We start from the raw sequence: 25,102 nt of genomic DNA on the forward strand, positions 1-25,102 counted from the left end.
TTTGTTATGAAGCGTATCAAAGTGAGAACCTGTTACATTTTCTTAGCTTCACCTGGCAAGCAGTTCCTTGCATTGCACTCCGCTGCAATCTCTTTTCCTCCCAAGCCTCAGTTGATAAGTAGTTAAACTGCTAGACAAAAAATGACTTATTCTACTCAAAGTTCCAATCTAAAACAACTACAACCATAATATTTGCCAATTTCCATGTGATTTACATTAATTACTGACATGCTGTAGTTTTCTAATTCTGCTTCCTACTTAAAAGTTTACAGAGGTTGAAGGCACTTTTCTTTTAGTCAGAATGGAAGCCGGTTCCTCCCCCCCTCCGCCCCTTTGGCAAGATTTTTCAGTTTTTCTTCTAAACTACTCACCTTCACCAAAATCTTTTTTGGTTGGGAAGAGGTTTAAAAGACTGCTTAAGTCTATTTTATGTGATAATTGGGACATTATTTCACCTACTTCTATATTTGAATCTGGAAGTATTCCTGGCTGAGCTGCTTTCTTTCAATGCCCATGTGCCTCTATTAGCTTAGATCAGTGAAATTCAATTTTTTTTACTACTGGTTCTGTGGGCGTGGCTTGGTGGGCATGGCAGGGGAAGGATACTGCAAAATCTGAAGTCATATTTTCTGCAATTGAGTTCGGTGCGGTTTACCTTGAATTTGTATCTATTATTTGCTCGTGTATTGCTGTGGCTGAAGCTGAAATAGTCATTGACAGGTAGGCATTGTGGCAGATAATTTTATGTACTACACTTAGGTCAGACCAAAACTAAACTCAAAGTAAACCACTCCAAACTCAATTGCAGAAAATATGACTTCAGTAACAGAGTGGTCAATGCCTGGAATGCATTACCTGACTCTGTGGTTTCTTTCCCAAACCCCCAAAACATTAACCTTAAACTCTTTACTGTTGACCTCACCCCATTCCTAAGAGGTCTGTAAGGGGTGTGCATAAGTGCACCAGTGTTCCTACTGTTCCTGTCCTAATATTCCTTTTTACTCTTAGTCTTTTCATGTATTCAAATTATGTTTATACTTTTACCTGTTATCTTATATATGCTTGACAAATAAATAAAAAAAATTTTTTTGAGTAGTTTGGAGAACTGGCAAATACCACCTCTAACTGGCCCCAGAGTGGGGTGGGAATAGAGATTTTACAATATCCTTCCCCCAGGAATGGGAAGAGAATGGGAATTTTGCAGTATCCTTCCCCTGGAGTGGAGTAGGAATGGAGATTTTGCAGTCACAGAACCAGTAGTAAAAAAATTTGAATTTCACAACTGATCTAAGCTACCAGTTCTCCGAACTACTCAAAAATTCTGCTACCGATTCCCCAGAACCTGTCAGAACCTGCTGGATTTCACCCCGGTTTAGATCCAGAGATCTGTCTGGAACTCTGTGGTCTCTTCCCAAAATCCCCAAAGCTTCAGTCAAAACCTGTCTACTATTAACCTCACCCCATTCCTAAGAGGTTAGTAAGGGGCGTGCATAAGAGCATAAGCGTGCCTTCCGTTCCTATCCTATTGTTTCTTTTAATTATATAGAATAGAATAGAATAGAATTTTTATTGGCCAAGTGTGATTGGACACACAAGGAATTTGTCTTGGTGCATATGCTCTCAGTGTACATAAAAGAAAAGATATGTTCATCAAGGTACAACATTTACAACACAATTGATGATCAATATAGCAATATAAATCATAAGGATTGCCAGCAACAAGTTATAGTCATACAGTCATAAGTGGAAAGAGATTGGTGATGGGAACTATGAAACGATTAATAGTAGTGCAGATTCAGTAAATAGTCTGACAGTGTTGAGGGAATTAATATCCAATTAATATAGTTATTACATACTTATGCTTATATATATGCTTATATATTGTATAGTTAATTCATGCTTATGCTTATATATACTGTATGACAAAATAAATAAATAAATAAATAAATCTTATTGTCAGGTTTTGCAGATAAAATAAAACGTAAACTAGTTCCCATCATTTTGTGATTTTTTTTAAAAAAGGGAATTTACTTTTTCTCCTTTGACGTTAGTGCCACCTTGTGGTTTCACTTTGAAAAAGCACCTTCACAAATAAGGTGAGCAAAATTTTCATCTTCTGGGGAAGTTATTCTCTTAAACTACTCATCCACAGAAGAAGACAACAAAAGTCCTGCTACACATTCTTTCAATCACATTAACCAGAAAAGAACTAACTACTAAGCAGGAAGTAATCTCTTCAGGTCTTGTTTCAGTAAGGCTTTCTCAGATTTTCATGTGGGTTTCAAAAACAGCCCTCAGAGGTTCTCAACATAGTTACCCAACTTGTCAATTGAGTAGTTGATATCTCACCCTCCCTGTAATGTATTTAAACTTTAGGAGGGAAGTTTGGGTGGGAACTAGCACGTTGCTGATTGGTTGAAGCCTCAGCCAGAATAGTATTTAAAGAGGGGTTTTTGCCTGTTGTCTTTTGCTGGGATCACAATAAACTAAAGAGCTGTTGTCACTCACTGGTCTCCTGCCTCTTCAATGCCCAAACTTAACATTGGCGACGAAGGTGGGATTGTGAGGCAGTGAGATCGGAAAAAGAGCTGAAGGAGCAAAGGAATTCGCGAACCCAGCCAGTTTCAAGGGCGGATAGTTAGCGATGTCCAGCTACATGCCGTCAGCACCATTTGACCCAGCCAAGGAAAAATGGGGGTCGTACATGGCTCGTTTCGAGTGTTTCCTCGAAGCGAATGAACTCCAAGGAGTCTCGGACAATCGGAAGCAAGCGTACTTCCTGAGCCACTGCGGTCCAGAGGTTTTCGATACTGCAGAGTCACTTTCAGAGCCAACGCCGGTACAATCGGTACCGTGGCAAACACTACAAACAACACTTCGAGCGCACTATGCACCGGTACCCTCAAAGTTCGTCCAACGGTTTGAGTTGAGGCAACGGGTACAGCGAGAGGGCGAATCGATAAGCGTGTACATGGCCGCATTGAGGAAAGCCGCGAACCACTGTGAGTACAGAGATTTGGAGGACTCCTTACTCGAACAACTCATTTGTGGGGTCAGGGACATCCGACTGCAAAGGCGGCTGCTGTCTAAGAGCAACCTGACTTTGGCAATAGCTTTGGACGAGGCCAGGGCTCACGAGATGTCCACCAAAGCGGCGGAGACCTTGCAAAAGCCGAACGCGCAGGGTGCCGGAGCGAAAACAACACCGGTCCACAGCGAGGAAGTCCAGGCCGAATCGGAAGGTGAGGAAGAGGAAGAGGTTTTCCACACTGGGAGGCCGGAGAGAGGTGACCGGGATGAGTGCGTGAGTTGTGGGGGCAAACACCAACGACAAAACTGCAGGTTCAAAGATGCGGTTTGTCGGCGGTGCGAAAAGAAAGGACACATAGCTCAGGCCTGTCGAGCCCCCCTACCTTCCCGCCAAAAATTCAAACTGACCAATCAGAGCGCAAGAGCAGCGAAGCGGCCCAGGATTGGTCCATTCAAAAAGGGCGCGAAGTTAAACCAAACCTGTGAGAGTGGGCCATGCATCGACTCGACTACAAAAGATTTTTACCAAAACTTACATTGAAGGGGTACCGTGCCAAATGGAGGTAGACACCGGCTCATCAATCATAATTATGTCCAGTGACGCCAACCTGTTCCTCCTGAAGACAGCAGGGATGACTCTGCCAATAATCCAGGGCTGGACGGCCCAGAGGAGGAGCTGGGAGGAACAAACAGTCCCTCCGGCCAGCTCGACTCACTCCCAGAGAATGAATTGCGCAGGTCAGAAAGAGTTAGGAGACGCCCTGTCTACCTGCGTGACTACGTGGAAAAATAACTTGCAAATTTTATGTAAATATGGGTACAATGCGTTCTGGGAGGGAAGGAGTGTAATGTATTTAAACTTTAGGAGGGAAATCTGGGCGGGAACTAGCACGTTGCTGATTGGTTGAAGCCTCAGCCAGAATAGTATTTAAAGAGGGGTTTTTGCCTGTTGTCTTTTGCTGGGATCACAATAAACTAAAGAGCTGTTGTCACTCACTGGTCTCCTGCCTCTTCAATGCCCAAACTTAACACTCCCAATATATTTGTTCAAAGTAACTTTATGAAAAGTTAGAAAGAAAAAAAGATAGCCAATTGAGATTGATAGAATCATGGTCAGAGAATATCCTTTTTCTGTAAAATTTCTGGGGCTATATGAATAAAGTGGATGTAGTTGGATTAATTGTTGACACTTATTAAAAGTGAAGGAAAGTGAAAATGAGTTGGGATTACAGTTCAGATATCTGGTGGATTTGGGACTTAACAGGTCTTTGTATCATAGACTTTATCTTTACTTTGGATTGTAATTCTATTTTTATTGTTTTTAGAAATGTTTATCTTTTATAGTTTTATTGTTTTTAATGTTATAAGTAACCCAGAGTTGCTTTGAAATGAGACAATCAGTGATGGAATTATTAAGATAGCAGAGAAGAAAATAAGAGCAAAAGCAAGGAATTTTAAAATGTCTTACAGGAAAAGTATAGCTTGCACAGTAAGGTTGCAGCATGAAGCATAGTATTAGGATAGTGTTACTGAGACAAAAGCATGTGATAAGGGGAAATGCAGCTGAATCAGGCTGTGGTACATGGAGCCTTGTGAAGAGAGGCTGATAAGTGCTGATACTGGAGGAGGAGAACCAAGGAAGAAATCTGAAAAGAGTGTCCAAAGCTGGTCTGTTACTCCATGCTGTATTCCACAACAGAACATTTTAGGCTGTGGGTGTGGAGTTGGATTTTTGCATAGTTTTCTTTCACATATCTGAGTCTTGAAATTGCTGGGTCTGGGCATATCTGTCCAAACAACTTGCCATTTGGGTTGACAACCTGAAAATTTTGTAACAATGCAATGCAAACTATTATCTGATAGGATGGTCATTGATTAAGAGGATGGTCTGGAAGATATTATTGGTGGAAACTGGTTTTGTTCTGAACATTGGTTTATACAATGCTGTTAGGGAGAAAAAGCTGAAAAGAGTGATGGGAAGAATGAATTGTTATTCTTAGGTTCAGAGGATACAATGAAGACTAATGTGAGAGCTGGGCTTGGGGTATGGATTAATAGAAGAGGGTTAAGGAAATGTTGGTGTTTTTGTAAGGTTTGGGCCTATGATGGCCGCTGAATGACTAGTCAATTTCAACCTTTATTCTAACCTTCCTCTTGGATCTCAATTCTGTCTGTGGTTTATCTAAAATCTTGAATTTTGCATATGAGCATGAATATTAGCTTACTTTGTGTAAATACTGTAACAAGTTACAAACAGGATAGCAGAAAAGGGAATAATACCTTAGCTATATGAAACTGTCTTGATGTTGATGACTCTGCAATACATCATTTGAATAATAGTCTGCTAAGAAAAGGCTGATGTATGTAACACACTGGCTGAATGAATAACATGGTTTTAAGTTAACTGTAAAGTTCCTTACCAAACTGGTTTCAAAGTAGCATAGTTCAAACAGTGTGCATGCAGGTAAGAAAAAAATTAGGCTGACGAAGATCCTTCTGCTGTTACCGAAGCAGATCTTGCAGTCAAGATAATAATAATCTGGGGATCATATTTCCAGTTTAATTTTTTTTCTCTCTCCTTTCTATCAGTCTTGGAAATATTATCCATGAATATATTCTAAAAGGAATAGTAAAGATTGTCCTTTTATTTGAGATTGTTGAGCCAATTCTAGCTAATTGGACAAAGAGATATCTGAAGTGCACATCTCCATATCTCCATATAAAATATCACCATTATTTCTCTTTCTGTCAGATGCATTATGTTAATCATAATTCTCCACAGTATTGTTGCTGGTGCTTTCCCACATATTATCCTCCTGTTGATTATATTTCATACATGCAGCTGTGACGAAGCAAATATGTACAAGTATTTTATACATTATGATAGTCTTTTGTATTAAATATGAACAAAAGTGTGTGAAATGTGAATAGTCAATGTTTATAACTTTTCTAAATATATCACTCATTGGTGTAAGTACAGGCAGTCCTCACTTAATGACTTAATTGGGACCAAACTTTCCATTGCTAAATGAAATTGTTGTTAGGCAGAATGCCATATGACTGCACCACTTAGTGATGTCACTTCCCATTGCAGTCATTAGACAAGGACTGCATTGGCATCTATCATCAGATGCTTCTCCTATTCTGCCATGCTTGCCTGCACTTCACAAAGGACCAGCAGCTGCCTTGGCCAGCTGTACTTTGTTAGCAGTGGAAGGAAGAAGATGGAGTGTGGGGCTGCAGGAATAGATGGGGCAAAAGGCTGGGTGGTCAAAAGGGCAGAGTGGCAGGTGGGGGGAGTTGAAACATATGCTGTGGTCATAATTGTAGGTGGGCTGCCAAGTGCTGAACTTTGATCACATGACTGGGAGGCGCTGCAATAGTATAACTTTGAGAACTGGTTGCGACAACCATTTATTCAGCTTTATCATCTTTGGACAGTTGCTGAACGAATGGTCGTTAAGCAAGGACTACCTGTATGCAATTTACGTTTTAGTTAATTTGAGAAAATCATATTTACAACTTTTATTTATTATCATTTATTGCGTTGTATTTAGCAAATGATTTTGAAATAATATAAATGAATTATAGCCATTTGAATTCCAAAAATATATGGATACATTGTTTTTTACAGGTGGTAATTCTGTCAGTTCCTGGATTTTTGATGAATTGTGCTTTCCTTGGATGGATAACTTATAAAATTAATAAATATAATTGGTCTTGGGATGATAGCATGTTGTTTGGCATAATTCTTAGTACAACAGATCCTATCCTTTCTGTAGCCTCTGTAAAAAATCTTGGTGAGTAAGATGTTAACTTTCTTATGCAGTATGAAACCTACTCCTTTTTTTCTGATGGTATCATTGCCAGAGTAGTACATGATATGATCATAAGAGTTGAAGAAGCCACAGTCAGTTCAATGAATTTTACTGGTATATCAATGTTGAATCTATTCATTTCGTCCTTAATAATATTCAGCTTTCCTTTTTGATGTTACATGTTCTTAATTTGAAGGTCTTCGAACAGTGGAGATATCTCTTTTTACTAGGAGCTGTGTCAATGGCTTGAGGGGCCATTATGATTTACCCCATCTGTATCATGGATGTTCCTGCTACTATGATATTGTCTTTGCTCTTCCACTGTAGCTTTATTGGTACCTCCCAGCCAGGGGGACACACTGGTACCATATTTCCACATTTTTGAGTTGATCTGTAAGGTGTTTTGGCGGGGAACACTGGACCCCAGGTCTTTTCATAGGCCAGAGCCATGTTGGTCAGTATAATAGACTTATACTGTTCAATCACCACCACCACAGTGAGGTATGGTTGCGGGGGGTGGGGGTGAGACTGCTAAAACAAATAGGTCCAAATCACATATGAAAAAGTAATTAATGGCTACAGAATTCATAGATTTGATAGCGAGAACATTAGGATTGATTTCAATTTCATAAAGTCATAGAGTCCTATACCTGAAGGGGCCATTTAATCATTAATCCAAACTTCTGTTCATTGCTGAAGTACAGATTAAAGTACTTTTACAGAAGAATATTCATCCTCTTAGAACATCCACTGAAGGGAAGCCCACTAACTCCTTGGATAATTGATATTCTGGGCAATATTATTTCAGGTACTGTAATATCATATCTTCCCTATGACCTCTCAGTGCTGATCATCCCCTGTCTCTTCAATCTGAGCAACTTGTATAGTGTGTCATCCCTAGAGGCCATCTTTTACTTTGGATTGTCAGGGCTGCCACACTTAGTGCTGTGGGAAATTGGGAGGGGATTGCATGGAGTTGTGGAGATACCTAGCCATAATAACATTCTTTTCTTTGAGAGTCAAGGACATTCTGCCTGCATCCGGAGTGGCGTGACTGGGAGGCATCTCCAGTTGGGAGGGTGCATTGATTGGACTATATGATGGACATGTGGGTTCAGGGGAAGGGACTTGGACTTTCTTTTGGGTGGGGAAAACTTGTAAGCTTTCAGATTCGGATTTTCCTAGATGTGCCAATATGACATCTCTAATAAAATGGAACTTTGAAGAACTTCTAGCCTTGGAGTCTTCTTTCATTGGAGGTGTTACCTGGAACCCTAACATAGTGATTATTTTACTTTGAATATAATTGAAGAAGTCTAGCATCCTTTGCCAATTTCACCTCATTCTGAGCTTGGTCAATTACAGCAATTAACTTTGAGACATTAGGAACATGCATAATGTAAACGGGTAATGGGATTTATATTGAGAAACTCATGATGCTGTTATTTCATCATTGCTTTTTAGATAAAAAATTAAGTGTGGCAATGCCCCCCTCCCATTAGATTTCTTTACTTGTTAACAATAAAAATGAATCTTAATTCACTTAAATAGTTGTCTTTTGGGGGGAGGGGGTTATGGCTTTTTTATTGTCTTTTTATTTGGCTTTTATTTTTATAAGCTGCCCAGAATCACAGAGTGAGTTGGGCAGTCATATAAATTTTCTTAAATAAATAAATAAATTACATTAATTTTCATATTTTTTTCTTAGGCCTTTCAAAAATAGTTATCAACTTAATTAAAGGTGAATCTTTGTTTAATGATGCAACTACAGTAATTATTTTTGAATTGTATAAGGACCTTATACATCAGGGCCACCAAGAAGTAGGTATGTGTCTATTTTTATGTAACCTTTTCTTGCATAGAATAATATATAGTAATACCATGATTCTTAACAGAAAATTTTTAATTATATATTTGCAAGACCATTCAGATTAGAATATTTAATACCGGTATGTATTAATCATTGTCATGCTGCCTAATACAGTGATTAATGATAATTACTTTATTATTTTACTCCATTTGTACACTATGAGAAATAATTGCTGTATAGCAGGGGTCTCCAACCCCTGGGCCATGATTCGCTACTGGGTTGTGGTTGAATGGACAAAGCTTAATTTGAGCATTCATGGGATTTAGTTTGTGTGTGTGAAACCATTCCCCCGCTACTGAAATCGCCAAAGCCATCTCTAGCACCGCTGGTCCGCAGAACCAAAACAGTTGGAGACCACTGCTCTATAGAATCTTAGTTACATGTAGTTTGCAGAAACTATGGGTTGTGAAACAGACATTTCATTTTATTGGATTTAGATTTTGCCTGACTTCAAAATGAGTCTGAGCACCTCAAAAAAAACAACAACCAAAACCCCACACCAGACTAAAGTCAGTGTTATGTAGATAACAAGACAGCATCTGACCATTCAATGCAGCATTTACAGAAATTCATCCATTGAGGAGGCCTCATCCACCCTAATGGAAGACCTGGAAGAAAAATCAGTTTGTTTATTTATATTATGTGTATATAGCTATTAATCCAAGACAAGTGACTCTTGGTGATTCACAAGATTAAAACAAACAAACCCCAAACATAATCCTCTGGCACCCAAGAATACACTGCTAATCCCACTTACCATCAATAGAAAGAAAACTCATCTGCCTCCTGGCAAAATCTCCAGAAATGGCCAGGTCTTCAGTGCCTCGTGAAAGGCTAACAGGGTTGGGGCCATTCAAATGTTGGGAATTGTTCCCTTCATCATTTCAAATTGATATAGTTGATGCCTATTTTTATACATATATGTATATTTTCTTCAAAATATGTTGTTTTATCTATGACAATTGTTTGTGTATACTGTTGTGACAAAAGAAATAAAAAAAAAATGTTGCTGCCCGGTCCACAAATCAGGTACTACTATTGAGAAAGCATGACTGGTCCTATAACATGACATTCTTTAATAGAGGAAACCCAAAATGTATTCTCTTTACTAGATCTGGTGGGGTAGGCAGAAATAATAGGAGAAAGATGGTTGCACAAGTAACCTGGTCATGTGCCATGGAGGTCTTTGTAAGCAATAATCAGTATCTTGAATTATATCTGGAAGCCTACTGAGAGCTAGTGCAGCTCATGGAGCAACAATGCTACATGCACATAATGAGATACGCCAAAAAATCCCCATGCCTCTGCATTCTGAAACAGATGTAGTTTTTTTTCGAAAAAGTTTTTTATTTTTTTAAAACACACCACATACAGTATATTTTTGAACAAAATATTGGTCAGGTATATAGTCAAACCCAATTCAATTTTCCACCATATATTTTATCCAATGTATTTCCCTTTCCCTCTTAAAATTTCATTGTTTGCATATTTCTAACATAAAATTCATTCTAACCCTCTATCCTGAATTTAACTCTTAAATCAAGTCTAGTCCCCCCACTTTTTGCCCCCTTTCTTATCCTTCCCTTCTACATTAAAAACATATGTTCCCAATCCCAAATTTCTTTCTTTTCACTCTTTATAATCAATATCCATAGTCATTACATTTCACTAAACAAAGAAATAAATGTTCTTAATTTTATCAAAAGAAAACAATGACAAAAGAAATAAAAAAAAATGTTGCTGCCCGGTCCACAAATCAGGTACTACTATTGAGAAAGCATGACTGGTCCTATAACATGACATTCTTTAATAGAGGAAACCCAAAATGTATTCTCTTTACTAGATCTGGTGGGGTAGGCAGAAATAATAGGAGAAAGATGGTTGCACAAGTAACCTGGTCATGTGCCATGGAGGTCTTTGTAAGCAATAATCAGTATCTTGAATTATATCTGGAAGCCTACTGAGAGCTAGTGCAGCTCATGGAGCAACAATGCTACATGCACATAATGAGATATGCCAAAAAATCCCCATGCCTCTGCATTCTGAAACAGATGTAGGTTTTTTTCAAAAAAGTTTTTTATTTTTTTAAAACACACCACATACAGTATATTTTTGAACAAAATATTGGTCAGGTATATAGTCAAACCCAATTCAATTTTCCACCATATATTTTATCCAATGTATTTCCCTTTCCCTCTTAAAATTTCATTGTTTGCATATTTCTAACATAAAATTCATTCTAACCCTCTATCCTGAATTTAACTCTTAAATCAAGTCTAGTCCCCCCACTTTTTGCCCCCTTTCTTATCCTTCCCTTCTACATTAAAAACATATGTTCCCAATCCCAAATTTCTTTCTTTTCACTCTTTATAATCAATATCCATAGTCATTACATTTCCCTAAACAAAGAAATAAATGTTCTTAATTTTATCAAAAGAAAAACAATGACAAAAAAGAAAAAAAAAAGTAATACTAACTAGCGTTCATTATTTCAAAAAATCTCATACATTTAATTCTCATCTTTTTAATATTTCAAAAAAAAATTCTCTCATCATTTTAATATTTCAGTCTTAGTCTATATTAGTTCCCTTCTTATTTCCCTTTAAAATTCCTTGCTATAAAACACTGTATTCTTGTATTTCAATAAATTCCGCTCATATCTATAACTTCATTATCAATCATCTCTTTATCAATAACAGTTTTAAAATTATATATTCTTAATAAAAAGCAAAAGTAAAAAGGAGCAAACATTTCTCTTATTTCAAAAAATTTCATGCTTACCGTATATTTGTATATTCTCTTAGAAGTTTTAATCTCAAGTTATTGCAGTTTAATTATATAAGTTTAAAATTCCATATTTTCTTAACTTATCCTGAATTTCTTGACTCTCCTTTTTCTCTCCCCCACTTATTTATATCTCTCCAATAGCCTCTGTATAATCTTTTAGATTTATATTTTAACATCATAAATTTTTTATTCAGTGTCATTGCTGAAAGCAGCTCTTATTTTTTTCCTAGATCATTATTATTACTCCAGTCTTATAGTTGTTTCTTGTGTTCCTTGCTTAGAAGTCGTTTGTGTGTTTCTCTTGTTGTCAGTTGTTCTCTGCTTTATTCTTTGAAGTTATAGATCTTATTCATATGAAGGTCAGACAGCTTGTTAGTAGAGACCTCCCTTAAAGTTCTTACTGTTTCTCGTCTTGGTCATAGGAGCTTTTCAATGATGACTAAATGCTTGTATTTCCTCTTCCACCTTTAGATGTTAGTCTTTCGTCCACAGTTGCAATTCACAATTAACAAAGTATCCATCTTGTTTCTTTAGCTTAGAGCGGCGCCTTGTTTTGTTTCAATTTACTTTCCCCCTTTGTCCAATTTATCCCATTTAAAATAAGTAGCTTCAGTTTGATACTTTACTTAATGCAGATTTATAGAGAATAGAGGAAATCAGAGGTAGTCTTTGAGGTCCAGTTTTAAATCTTCCTTTAATTTCTCCCCCCACCCCTGTTTGTAGTCTTTGATCAATTGTTAAAAACGTTTGTTAAAAACAATTTGATCAATTGTTAAAAATTTTTGATTAAAAGTCCTATTTTTCTCTATTTATTTAAAGGCTCTAGACTTCAATTCCAAGACAAATTCTTATTTATTTATTAAATTTCTAGACTTGTCAGGTTTTTGGGTACTGTTTCTATTTCTTCCTTCGAATTGCATTTACTGTCCTTTTCAATTTAGCCGCTATTCCAGGGTTTTTTAAAAAGCTTATTGCAAAGATCAATTAAGATGTCTCTCTTTGAGTTGATGTTCACTCACCCAGCTGCAATATCTTGTCCAATTTCATCGCTTCAACCTCCTGCACGTTCTTTGTGGCCGTCCCGACTCTGGCAGCTTGTTGGCTGCGGCCCTCAATGCTGGGTTGAAGGATAATGGCCGGTGCTACAGGGAATTTGCAACGTCCCTGTTCGCTCTGGTGGCTCCTTCTTTCTTCGTTGTCCCTGCAGGACAGCTATGGTCCGTTGTGGAGCCCCATACTGACGGGATTTTCGGCGCTCCCCCCAGAGCTCCTGGGGTTCGCATCCGTCTCGTCGCGATGCTGGCCATGCCTCCTAAACCAGATGTAGTTTTTGTGTGGTCTCCAAGGGCAGCCCCTGCAGAGTGGGCTACGGTAATCCCAATGAATCGCCATGAGCAAAGCTTTCCAGTGTAGGAATGGACACACTTTTTGCACAAGACATACCTGTAGAAGAGCCCTCTTGACCATGTCTGCTACCTGCTCTTCTACAGGAGCAGTGAGTCCAGTACATCCTCAGATTGTTCACAAAATTTAACTGGAGAAGTGCATCTCCATTCACTTTTAAAATAGGTATTAGACATAATTGTCTTGAATGATAAGTGTTGCTGTAATTTCTTTAAGAGAGTCACAATTGAATGATATACTCCTAAAGCTATTCAGAGATTTATATATTTTTGTTGCCTACTAAAATGTGCCCACATATTTTAGATTACTGTATGCATATTGTCCTCACAGCAAAATCATTATCGGTAGAATGGTTCCAATTACATTTGCATTCTATGCTAGTCATGTTTTAGTCTCATTTGAATCAATGAGTTTAAGTCTATAATTTTGTTTCACTGTTAAGACTTTATATTGTTTTAAATAGTATTACTTTGATTTGACTAAGGCAAGAATATAATTTTGATCTAGGCAGTATATAATATAAAATGGGATGTGAAAATTATGATACAGTTAGATATGCAATATTAGAAGTAATTTAATAAAAACAATCAAATTGTAATTATTTTTTCCTTTTATAGTTCAAGAGATTTTTATAAAAATGTTTTTAAAATTTTTTGCAAGTGCCGCATTTGGATTTTTGAGTTCAAGGCTAGTTCTTTATTGGTTGCAACATATTTTCAATGATGGAATTATTGAAGTAGTTTTAAGCTTCTCCATGGCATACATAATTTTTTTTATTGGTAAGTTCACTATATAATCTTTGTCAAATGCTTAATTTTAAAGCACACTTGCTTACTTTTGTATAGTAATGACTTTTTTCCCTTTTCTATCTTCAGCTGAATGGCTTGGCATGTCTGGAGTTATAGCTCTTTCTATTCTGGGCCTTCTTTTAGATTCGGTATCCTTTAGTCCAGGAATGGATATTTTTCTTTATAAGTAAGAGTTTATCTCTTTATCTTAACCACTTTGTAAATATTTAATTTGTCTCATTTACATATGATATAATACAAATTAGTGCGTTAAAATGGCTGTAGAATGGTAGAATGAATTTCCATTTTGCAAATTCTGTATTTGTAGTTGTAATTGTATACCAGGTTTTTTAAAAAAATGGTAAGTATGAATATTAAAATTCATAATATTAAAACTAAAATTATTATAGTTTCAGTCTATAGAATTTATGTTTTGCTCATGAGAAATCTCATGAAAATGGGCTTGAGTGAAAGTCAGAGAGAGAGAAGAAAATTATTTGTATTCCATCTAAACTGCTGCTCATTGAATAATGCTGTGGCCAAGCTGATTGACGTGGTCTCAGGCACAGTGGTGGAGGTATAAATCTTGAGGCTGTTTTCAATTACTCAGTTTGCACAGCATGCTCCAATGAAAATCATGGGGCGACCTCACTGCACTTTTTTCCTGATATCGGCCATGCAACATCAGCTGTGATCTGGTCTTTTTCCCTAGATGCTTGGTGAATCGTCTGGAAGTAGGGGAAATTGAAATACTGCCGCTATCGTAATTAGAATGCTTCCTAGTAAAGAATGATCTTGGTTCAGTGGTGATGAATTTCCAGACTAATAGGCTGCATTATAATTATTTGGTATCTAGAGGTTTTACTAGCAACTGTGATTGGCAACTTCAAAGATGAAGGAGCTCACAGACTACTGAACAGGAATTGATTTGACTTCTTGTATTTGCAACTGAACTAATTTTTAATTGGACCATGCCATTGGAATTCTGGAAAGCTAACTTCTGACTGATTCTTCATCCAGATGAAATTATAATTGAGCCAATTGAAAAAGTTCCAGAGCAGCAAATTTTTTGATTGGTCTTTCTTAGAAATACACTGTTGTTTATTATTTGTCAGGTGAGATTGCTGAAGATTTTAAGTGTTAATTAAGGGCTATTTTATTTTGGTATTATTTATTTTCTTTGAGTTTTTCTATGCTTTGGCTGGTGTCAGCTTTGATAGTGTCCAGTTACCGTGTTCTTTGATGGCCTGGTTTCCTTTTTTAAAAATATTTCCAGTCTAAAATATAATCTCAAGTGGGCTAACATTTATTTCTAATAAACAATACAGTGATATAATAAAATGCATTTTATTATGTATAGAATAGAAATGTTTATGGTAGATTTAATAAGCCCACTATAGCAGTACTTTCACTTATTTCTGCTGTGTACAAGTCCTTGCTATCCTCATTATGTCACTTGCAACAATCTAGACTTTATACTGGAGACCATATTAAGCCTGCCAGCACTAGCCAGACTTTGCTTGAAGTCCATGGTAACTGCACCTGAAATCCATCATCCTTGTTGCTAGTCAACTCTTTTGTTTTGAAGGGTTTATAAATTCTTTCTTCTTCCCTGAGATACAAATTCACTTGATTAATCTATCCTCATCCAGAGATGATGATGAATTGGATTTGACATCAGTGGATTCATAGACTTCAATCATTTTGCTTAGTATTTGGCAATAATTCTACACAGACTTCTGATAATCTCTCATTATTGAGTTGATATGCACAGCTATTCTTGTGGCAAATCCAATAATCTAGCTGACCACACCCAGTTCTGCCTCTCCAGTTTGCATTCTAAACTGCTTACTCTCTTAAAATTGATGAAAAATGTTTCACAAAAAATATTATTTTTCCCTCTAATTTTTGAATGCTTGAAAATCCTGTATTGGGTTTATGGGTAGACCATTGAATTCTCATTAGCCATCCTACTCCAAATTTTCTGTGATGATGGTAGCAGAAGTCAATATCTGTGGTCCAAATCGGTATTGATATATGGAAGACTGGGACTTGACTTATAAGAGGAGCAAATGGTATAAATCATATATTAACAAATGTTCTGGACCCTGGAATTAGCCTTCAATCCCCTAACATCTTTGGAGTCTGTGCAGACACTGCATTTAGCTGTACTGTTTCCATCCCTTGTTATGATAAATCTGTCATATCATCAGTAAGTATAACTTAGTAATCATGCAGTGATCACAGTGAGGGATAGGTTGTTTATTTATAACTCTGGTTTATTGGCTAATCATCTATGCATTCACTCAACTCTGGGGACTTTATTTGGATTGAAGGTCAAGACACTTTTTTGGAACCAGATTCTACCCTTCCTCTGCTTCCACAGTCATGGCTGGTACATCAAAGGCCAATCCACTAACAGGGAGGTCACTGATAGCCTTTTGGACAGGTTACCCAGGCCTTGGGTAACCCCCATCTCTCACCCTGCCTGAAACTTGGACCTGGCAATCTGCCATCAACCAGCCTGTCCACTCTTACCTCATGAGCCATACAAATGGTGATGGGCCAATTTGGCCTGCAAGATGTAGTTTGCTAACCCCTAATATAGGTACAGGGACGGGGTGGCTCAGGGGCTAGGACGTTGAGCTTGTTGATCAAAAGGTCGGCAGTTCAGCTGTTCGAATCCCTAGTGCTGCCGTGTAAAGGGATGAGCTCCCATTACTTGTCCCAGCTTCTGCCAACCTAGCAGTTTCGAAAGCACGTAAAAATGCAAGTAGAAAAAATAGGGACCACCTTGATGGGAAGGTAACAGCATTCCGTGCGCCTTTGGCGTTGTGTCATGCCGGCCACATGACCACGGAGACATCTTCGGACAGCGCTGGCTCTTCAGCTTTGAAACAGAGATGAGCATCGCCCCCTAGAGTCGGCCATGACTAGCATGTATGTGGGAGGGGAACCTTTACCTTAATGTAGGTACATAGCCATTGTATTCTGAAACATTGCTATTAATGAAGAAAATGAAAATGCAGTGTTAGTGCCCAAGAGCAAGTATCACAGGATAAATATGAGGCTTCCTAAAAAAATCATTTGTAGAATATTTCAAAGTTTGCTCTGTGCAGATGCAGAGACTAATATATAAATACAATCACTGAGAGAGGACAAAGTTATAGGTAAGCAATCTATTTCTTTATAAGCCCCCATATTATAAAATCTATAGTTTTCTCAAGAAAGTTCTTTCTCAAGAACTGAAATGAACAGAAACAATTTCAAATATCGTGTTATGTGGCCATCATTTCTGTATTGAAGTGGAATGGAATTATAAATTTTGTGTTTTGATTTAATTTCAGAGAGGAAAGAAACAATTTGTACTCTATATTTTATATTAAGTTTGGTCTAGTAGTTAAGGTGCTGGCCTAGGAACCAGGAAACCAGTTTTAGTCCTACCTTAGACAAGGTTATTGTTGTGGGGAAATAAGGAGGAATAAACAGTATTGCTAATGTTTGCCACCTTGAGCTATTTATAAACAATTATAAAAGTGGGATAAAAATCATATCAATAAATAATCCCCTTATCACATTAGTAAATATGTTTTGAAATCTTGAAATGATATTAAAATGTTTGTATTAGTGTCAATGATTGTCTACAAAGTCTAGATAAAAACAGATTGAAATTGGTTAAATTTTGCTCATCTAATTTTACTTTTTAAAAATGATTATGATGTTATCTATTCAGTCGAGTTTGACTCTTGATGATTCAATGGCCAGGTCTTTCCACATCTTCCAATTTTGCCCTATTTCTTTGAGTTTTTCTATGCTCTGGCTGGTGTCAGCTTTGATAGTGTCCAGATACCGTGTTCTTTGATGGCCTGGTTTCCTTTTTAAAAAATATTTCCACTCTAAAATATAATCTCAAGTGGGCTAACATTTATTTCTAATAAACAATACAGTGATATAATAAAATACATTTTATTATGTATAGAATAGAAATGCTTATGGTAGATTTACTTTTGTACAATAGTGAGAAATATAATTTAGCTTATGTTACACTAGTAAATGATAAATAATTGCAATATTTGTTTTCTCATTGGCATGTTTTAATGTCTCCCTTAATCTGCTTTTTCTTAAACAGGTTTTGGGCTATGCTGACGTTTTTGGCTCACATTAATATATATCTTATAATAGGAATTGTGATAGCTCAAAAAACATTTCCAAATATAAATTCTCGTGCTTTTTTTTACATTGTAACAGTCTACCTTTCACTGAATCTTGTAAGGTAAATACTTTTTTACTTTTATGAAAATTGACTAACATTGCCTATCAGCTTATATCAGTTAAGTGATATTCTTAAGTTGCTGTCTTCTAAACATTTATCTGGAAGTAAGCCACAGTCAAACATGCATGCATGCAAGCACCTGTGCATGCACACACAGATTATTAAAATTCTTAGTGCTACAGTTATTGTCACTGAACCTTGAGATGAGTGGCATATAAATTTGGTAAACAAGCTGTCAAAAATCTTTGATCCATGCACTGTAGTTTATTTTAGCATGGAAAACCTGGGTGTAAATTGCTCTGTTTGGTTAAATAACTCTGTAATATCTCTGTCACTGAACATGAATGTATATAGCTTATTCTCATTATTTCCTAATGAATTGCATTGTAATCAAGCTATAGAAGAACTGTTTCCCATTAAATTTTTGCTGTTGAATGTAGAAAACATTTCCCTTCTTCTTCCATAATGGTTGAAATGAATTATGCCAGTGTTTTAGGTGCTGCATATACCATGCCCATAGGGGGAAAAGCTTTCTGGAAAACTCCAAAACTTCCACATTTTTGACGTGTGTGTGCGTGTGTGAACGTAAAAAAAACCCTGCAAGTCAAGTCATCCTTGGTCTGGACATTGTAAGCTGTGTTAGAACTCAGTAAATTACAATATAACTTAAAACTAATCATAGTGATCTTAATCAACATGGGACTATTAAGATTTTGTAACTCTTATGTTTTGGAAAAAGGATATATAGAGAGTATCTGAATAATACATTGGAAATCCACTGTAGCATAATGGTTAAATTGCTTAATTTGAGGTAGAGAAACTCAGGGTCTTCCCATTAGATACACAACTAAGTATCCATTTATAGTGGAGTTCACTGCATAACTTTTTCTCCGTAATTCTGCCAATTACTTACAAAAGTAATTTGTAACTTTTGTAAATTACAAATTTAAATTTAAATTTAAATTTGTAATTTAATTAATTTAATTAATGTAAATTATTTATTTAAATTATTAAATAATTATTAAATTAAATTATTTTAAATTAAATTATAAATTAATTAATTAATTAATTAATTAATTTAATTTAAATTATTAAATTAAATAATTTAAATTATTTATTTAATTTAATAAATAAAATTTAATTAAATTTAAATTTAAAATTTAAAATTTGTAAATTACAAAAGTAATTTGTGTTACTAAATACAAGCTCGATGGACATTACCTTGTAGATGACCCCCACCCCGTTAAAGACCTTGGAGTTTTCATATCAAATGATCTAAGTGCCAAAGCCCACTGCAACTACATCGCAAAAAAGGCTTTAAGAGTTGTAAACTTAAACTTGCGTAGCTTCTTCTCCAGGAACACTACACTACTAACCAGAGCATATAAAACATTTGGTAGACCAATTCTTGAATACAGCTCGCCTGTCTGGAACCCATACCTCATTTCAGACATTAATACAATTGAGTGTGTCCAGAAATATTTTACAAGAAGAGTTCTCCACTCCTCTGAATACAACAAAATACCTTATGCCACCAGACTTGAAATCCTGGGTTTAGAAAATTTAGAACTCCGCCACCTTTGACATGACTTGAGTTTAACTCATAGAATCATCTGTTACAATGTCCTTCCTGTTGAAGACTACTTCAGCTTCAATCACAACAATACACGAGCACACAATAGATTTAAGCTTAATGTGAACCGCTCCAATCTTGATTGCAGAAAATATGACTTCAGTAACAGAGTTGTTAATGCCTGAAATGCACTACCAGACTCTGTTGTCTCTTCCAAAAATCTCCAAAGCTTTAACCAAAAACTATCTTCTGTTGACCTCACCCCATTCCTAAGAGGTCTGTAAGGGGCGTGCATAAGAGCACTAGCGTGCCTACCATTCCTGTCCTAATGTTCCCTTTGATTATATCCAATTTCATATAGTTATTACATACTTATGATTATATTTATGCTTAGATATCATGTAGTTATTTCATGCTTATCCTTATATATACTGTTGTGACAAATAAATAAATAAATAAATAAATACTTCACAGGACTTCTAGGGCTTCTATAGAAAGACAGTGTGTCAGCATTCCAGAAAATCCCCCAACTCCCAGTAAAAACTCTGAAGCAAGCATTTTGCAAAGTTCTGTTTACTAGAATAGGTAAACTGGCACAACTGGGAAAACCCAAATCTGAGAGGTCCAGGTTTTCTCTCAGTAAATCAAAACCCCCAAAACCATCTCCTCAGTCAATCATATGCTCCAATCACCATCCGCCCCTTCTCGAGACAGCACTCCAACCACTCCTTCTCCAGATGCAAGATCAGCCTGACCTTGATCGACAGGAAGAATGCTATTATGTCTAAAGACAACCCCTCTACTAAACCCACCCCCTCCTACTTTCCCACACATGAGAAAGTGTCAGCACAGAAGCTTCCGGCCTAATATGGCTTCCAAAGCTAACACGGTGTTTATATGAAAGAGACAATAATATGATATATTTTTGTTTAATAACAAACTTTTATATTGATTGATAAATGTGGTCTTTTATCTTATAGATGATAATGATTAATTATTTGTTTAATAAATTATTTTAATTTTTGATTATGATATAAAATTTCACTAATACTTTAAATATAATTTTTCTAATTTTTACATTTTATTTACTTAGGTTTTTAGTTATTTTGACATTGAGTCCTTTTTTGAGTCGACTTGGCTATGGATTTAATTGGCGTTGGGGAGCTATTATTGTTTGGAGTGGAATGAGAGGCACTTTTACTTTGAACATGGCTCTTCAAATTAGCCAGACAGAGAGTGAGACTCCAGCTGAGGCTAGCATTAAGAACCAGGTAAAAATAAATTAGTATCTTGAAAAATCAACATTTCTGATAAATTTATATTAGAAATTAAACCTATGGAAATCTTTTTAGCAAAATGTCCTCTGGATCTGCTTTTTAAAGCCTTGAAGTGAAGGCATACCAGCATATTGGACATTGTAATAAAAATATAGTTCAATTCAGCTTGTAAAAAATGTAAGGTTTAATTTATATTAAAAATATAAAATAGGTATACATATATCTTGATTTATGAACATTCGTTTAGTGACAATTTGAACTTACAACTGTTGTAGCATCCCTGTGATTGTAATTGTGATTCAGGCACTTGGCAACCATCAAGTATTTCTGGTATGTGCAGTGTCCTCCAGCCATGTGAATATCATTTGTGATCTTTCCAGCTAGCTTCCAACAAGTAAAGTCAATGGGGAAGTGGGCAGGGAAAGTCTCAAGTCACAATCATGTGATGTCTCACTTAACAAGTGTGATGATTCACTTAACGATCACATTGAAAAAGTAAAGTGCAAAGTAAATCACATGTGCTTAACAACAAAATTTTCCAGGCCATTTTTTGAGCAGTCACTAAACAAATGATTGTAAATTGAGGATTATTTGTAAATTATTTTGTTTTAAAGGGATGTTAACATAATCAAAAAAGTATCTTATTTTTTATTTTATTTATCAATTTTATTAGTCACTCATCTTACCACATGGTAACTCTGGGTGAATTACAATATTAAAAAGATAAACTATATAAATAAAATACTAGAGAAATATAATAATACAAAATACAATAGCTAAAAGATGGGGGGAAGGAGTAGAATGAAGAAGTGGGATTAGATATTAATTTATCAACCACCCCCAGCGTGAAGGCCTGCCTTTGGAGCCCCAAGCCAACTGGCCTGGTCTCTAGGCTCTTGTGGAATGACAGGAGGGTTAGAGCAGATCTCACTTTGGGGAGCAAGATGCTCCACAGGGTAGGCATAATGACAGAGAAGGCCCTCCTCCTGGACCCTGCCAGCTGGAATACCCTGCTGATGGGGCCTGCAACATGCCCCCTTTGCTGGCATGCATAAGGTGGGCCAATCCTAGTGGAATGAGACAGTCCCTTAAGTAACCTGGACCCATGTCATGAAGGGCTTTAAAGGTGATTACCAACACCTTTACTGCTGGTAATTACTGATGTACACAGACATTTATTTTTATTTATCAAACTTGTATGCCACCATCTCACCCAAGGAGACTCTCTTATGTTACTTAACCTATTGATTCTAGTGGCTTAATACCATATAATACAAAAAAAATCAGTTGTTTGAAATTTAATTCTGCAGCTTGCTATTTGGTTTGGATGAAAGAATGGGAGCTGCTGAGAAATAGAAAGCTTTTGGAGTTAGAATGACATGATCTGAGATTTAAGTGGCATGGATATTTGTGGTATAATAAAATCAAGGTTAATGTGGATTTCAAAAATCATTATGTTAAATGTACTGTACTGAGAATATTGAATTGATATAAATCCAGGTTTTACCCCAAAACACCTTTGTAACTTTATGTACAAGATACATTTTGTAGACAAGAAGTAATAGGTAAAAAACAAATGGCTAACTTACAATGATATTGTGGGAAGAAAAATCAGGTCCAGTTCCAAGCCAGGAATAAGAGGGTTAAGAAAGAAAGTTTATTGATGAGCAGGACCAACAACAGCATGCTGTTCTGGAACAGCTGACAAATTAGCTTGATGAGTGCAAGGAATTTTATACAGTTTACAGTACTTTATAATTTTGAGGTTTGCTTTGTGTGCTTTTATTATTTGATTGATGTTGGGTTAATCCTATTATTTATTTATTATTTATTTATCATATTTATATACCGCCCTATCTCCCTACGGACTCAGGGCGGTTTACAGGCAGTTAAAAACACATATAAATACAGATTAAAACAGCAATTAAAAAACTTATTCGAAAGCCCAAATCATTAAAACAGTATAAATAATAAAAAACCCCTTAAAACCAATTACTTTAAAAACCTAATCCAGTCCCGCGCAGATGAATAAGTATGTTTTAAGCTCGCGACGAAAGGTTCGGAGATCCGGAAGTTGACGTAGTCCTGGAGGGAGTTCGTTCCAGAGGGTGGGAGCCCCCACAGAGAAGGCCCTTCCCCTGGGTGTCGCCAGACGGCACTGCCTAGCTGACGGCACCCTGAGGAGTCCCTCTGTGAGAGCGCACGGTCGGTGAGAGGTATTTGGTAGCAGTAGGCGGTCCCAGAAATAACCCGGCCCTATGCCATGGAGCGCTTTAAAGATTGTCACCAACACCTTGAAGCGCACCCGAAGGCCACAGGTAGCCAGTGCAGTCTGCGCAGGAGAGGTGTCACACGGGAGCCACGAGGGCTCCTCTATCACCCGCAGCCGCATTCTGACTAACTGAAGCCTCCGGATGCCCCTCAAGGGAGCCCCATGTAGAGAGCATTGCAGTAATCCAGGCGAGACGTCACGAGGGCGTGAGTGACCGTGCATAAGGCATCCCGGTCTAGAAAGGGGCGCAACTGGCGCACCAGGCGAACCTGGTGAAAAGCTCTCCCGGAGACGGCCGTCAAATGGTCTTCAAAAGACAGCCGATCATCCAGGAGAACGCCCAGATTGCGCACCCTCTCCATCGGGCCAATGACTCGCCCCAACAGTCAGCCGAGGACTCAGCTGACTGTACCGGGATGCCGGCATCCACAGCCACTCTGTCTTGGAAGGATTGAGCTTGAGCCTGTTTCTCCCCATCCAGACCCGTACGGCTTCCAAACACCGGGACAGCACTTCGATAGCTTCATTGGGGTGGCCCGGTGTGGAAAAGTACAGCTGGGTGTCATCAGCGTACAGCTGGTACCTCACACCGAAGCCACTGATGATCTCACCCAGCGGCTTCATGTAGATGTTGAACAGAAGGGGCGAGAGAATCGACCCCTGCGGCACCCCACAAGTGAGGCGCCTCGGGGCCGACCTCTGCCCCCCTGTCAACACCGTCTGCGACCGGTCGGAGAGATAGGAGGAGAACCACCGATAAACGGTGCCTCCCACTCCCAATCCCTCTAACCGGCGCAGCAGGATACCATGGTCGATGGTATCGAAAGCCGCTGAGAGGTCTAATAGGACCAGGACAGAGGAACAACCCTATCCCTGGCCCTCCAGAGATCATCCACCAACGCGACCAAAGCCGCTCCGTGCTGTAACCGGGCCGGAAACCGGACTGAACGGGTCCAGATAGACAGTTTCATCCAGGTGCAGGGGAAACTGATATGCCACCATATTTCTACAACCTTCGCCGGGCGGGTTGGAGACCGGACGATAATTACCTAAAACAGCCGGGTCCAGGAGGCTTCTTGAGGAGGGCCTCACCACCGCCTCTTTCAAGGCGGCCGGAAAGACTCCTCCAACAAGGAGGCACTCGTAATCGCCTGAGCCAGCCTCGTGTCACCTCCTGAGTGGCCAGCACCAGCCAGGAGGGCACGGGTCCAGTAAACACGTGGTGGCATTCAGCCTACCCAACAACCTGTCCATGTCCTCGGAGCCACAGGGTCAAACTCATCCCAAAAATATCACCAAGACCACCTCAGACGCCTCATCTGAATCGCCGCAATTTTGGTCTAAACCGCCTCAAGCTGAACGATTTTATCGATAGATAACCGTTAAACTCCTCAGCACGTCCCTGCAACGGGTCATCCCGCCTCCCCTGGTGAAGGAGGGAACGGGTCACCCAAACAGGGCGGCTGGGCGGTTATCTGCCGACGCAATGAGGGAGGAGGCGAGCAACGCCTCGCTTCCTCAGTGCCACCAGGTAGGTCCTAGTATAGGACCTCACTAGTGACCGATCAGCCTCTAAACGGCTAGACCACCAGGAGCTCTCTAGGCGCCTTCTCCGGCGTTTCATCCCCCTCAGCTCCTCGGAGAACCAAGGAGCCGGTTGGGATCTGCGCCGGGTCAGAGGTCGCAGAGGCACGACACGGTCTAAAGCCCCAGCCGCAGCCCGCTGCCAGGCTGCGGCTAGTTCCTCTGCCGTGCCGTGAGCCAGACCCTCAGGAAGTGGCCCAAGCTCCGTCCGAACCTCTCCGGGTCCATCAGGCCCCTGGGACGGAACCAACGCTGTGGTTCCGTCTCCCTGCGGTGGTGAGTGGCGGTCAGAAAGTCCAGGCGAAGGAGAGAGTGATCTGACCATGACAAAGGTTCTATGACTACATCTCTCAAATCCAGATCCTTCAACCACTGACCAGAGATAAAAATAAGGTCCAGAGTGCCACCCCCGATGTGAGTGGGGCC

The 25,102-nt window shown here is 38.3% G+C and overlaps 1 protein-coding gene across 1 annotated transcript in view; it reads left to right on the forward strand.

Moving 5' to 3' along the window:
* The window catches only part of LOC131186115 (sodium/hydrogen exchanger 10-like), a 106,189-nt gene that overhangs the window by 11,901 nt on the left and 69,186 nt on the right, over window positions 1–25,102 (forward strand). The window contains exons 4-9 of the mRNA XM_058159426.1: window positions 6,665–6,830; window positions 8,557–8,673; window positions 13,527–13,688; window positions 13,785–13,884; window positions 17,827–17,970; window positions 20,637–20,814. Coding sequence (XP_058015409.1) covers window positions 6,665–6,830; window positions 8,557–8,673; window positions 13,527–13,688; window positions 13,785–13,884; window positions 17,827–17,970; window positions 20,637–20,814 — 867 coding nt within the window. The remainder of the gene's footprint in view (window positions 1–6,664; window positions 6,831–8,556; window positions 8,674–13,526; window positions 13,689–13,784; window positions 13,885–17,826; window positions 17,971–20,636; window positions 20,815–25,102) is intronic.

This window comes from Ahaetulla prasina, chromosome 1, assembly GCF_028640845.1.
Source record: "Ahaetulla prasina isolate Xishuangbanna chromosome 1, ASM2864084v1, whole genome shotgun sequence".
NCBI classification, from domain to species: domain Eukaryota; kingdom Metazoa; phylum Chordata; class Lepidosauria; order Squamata; family Colubridae; genus Ahaetulla; species Ahaetulla prasina.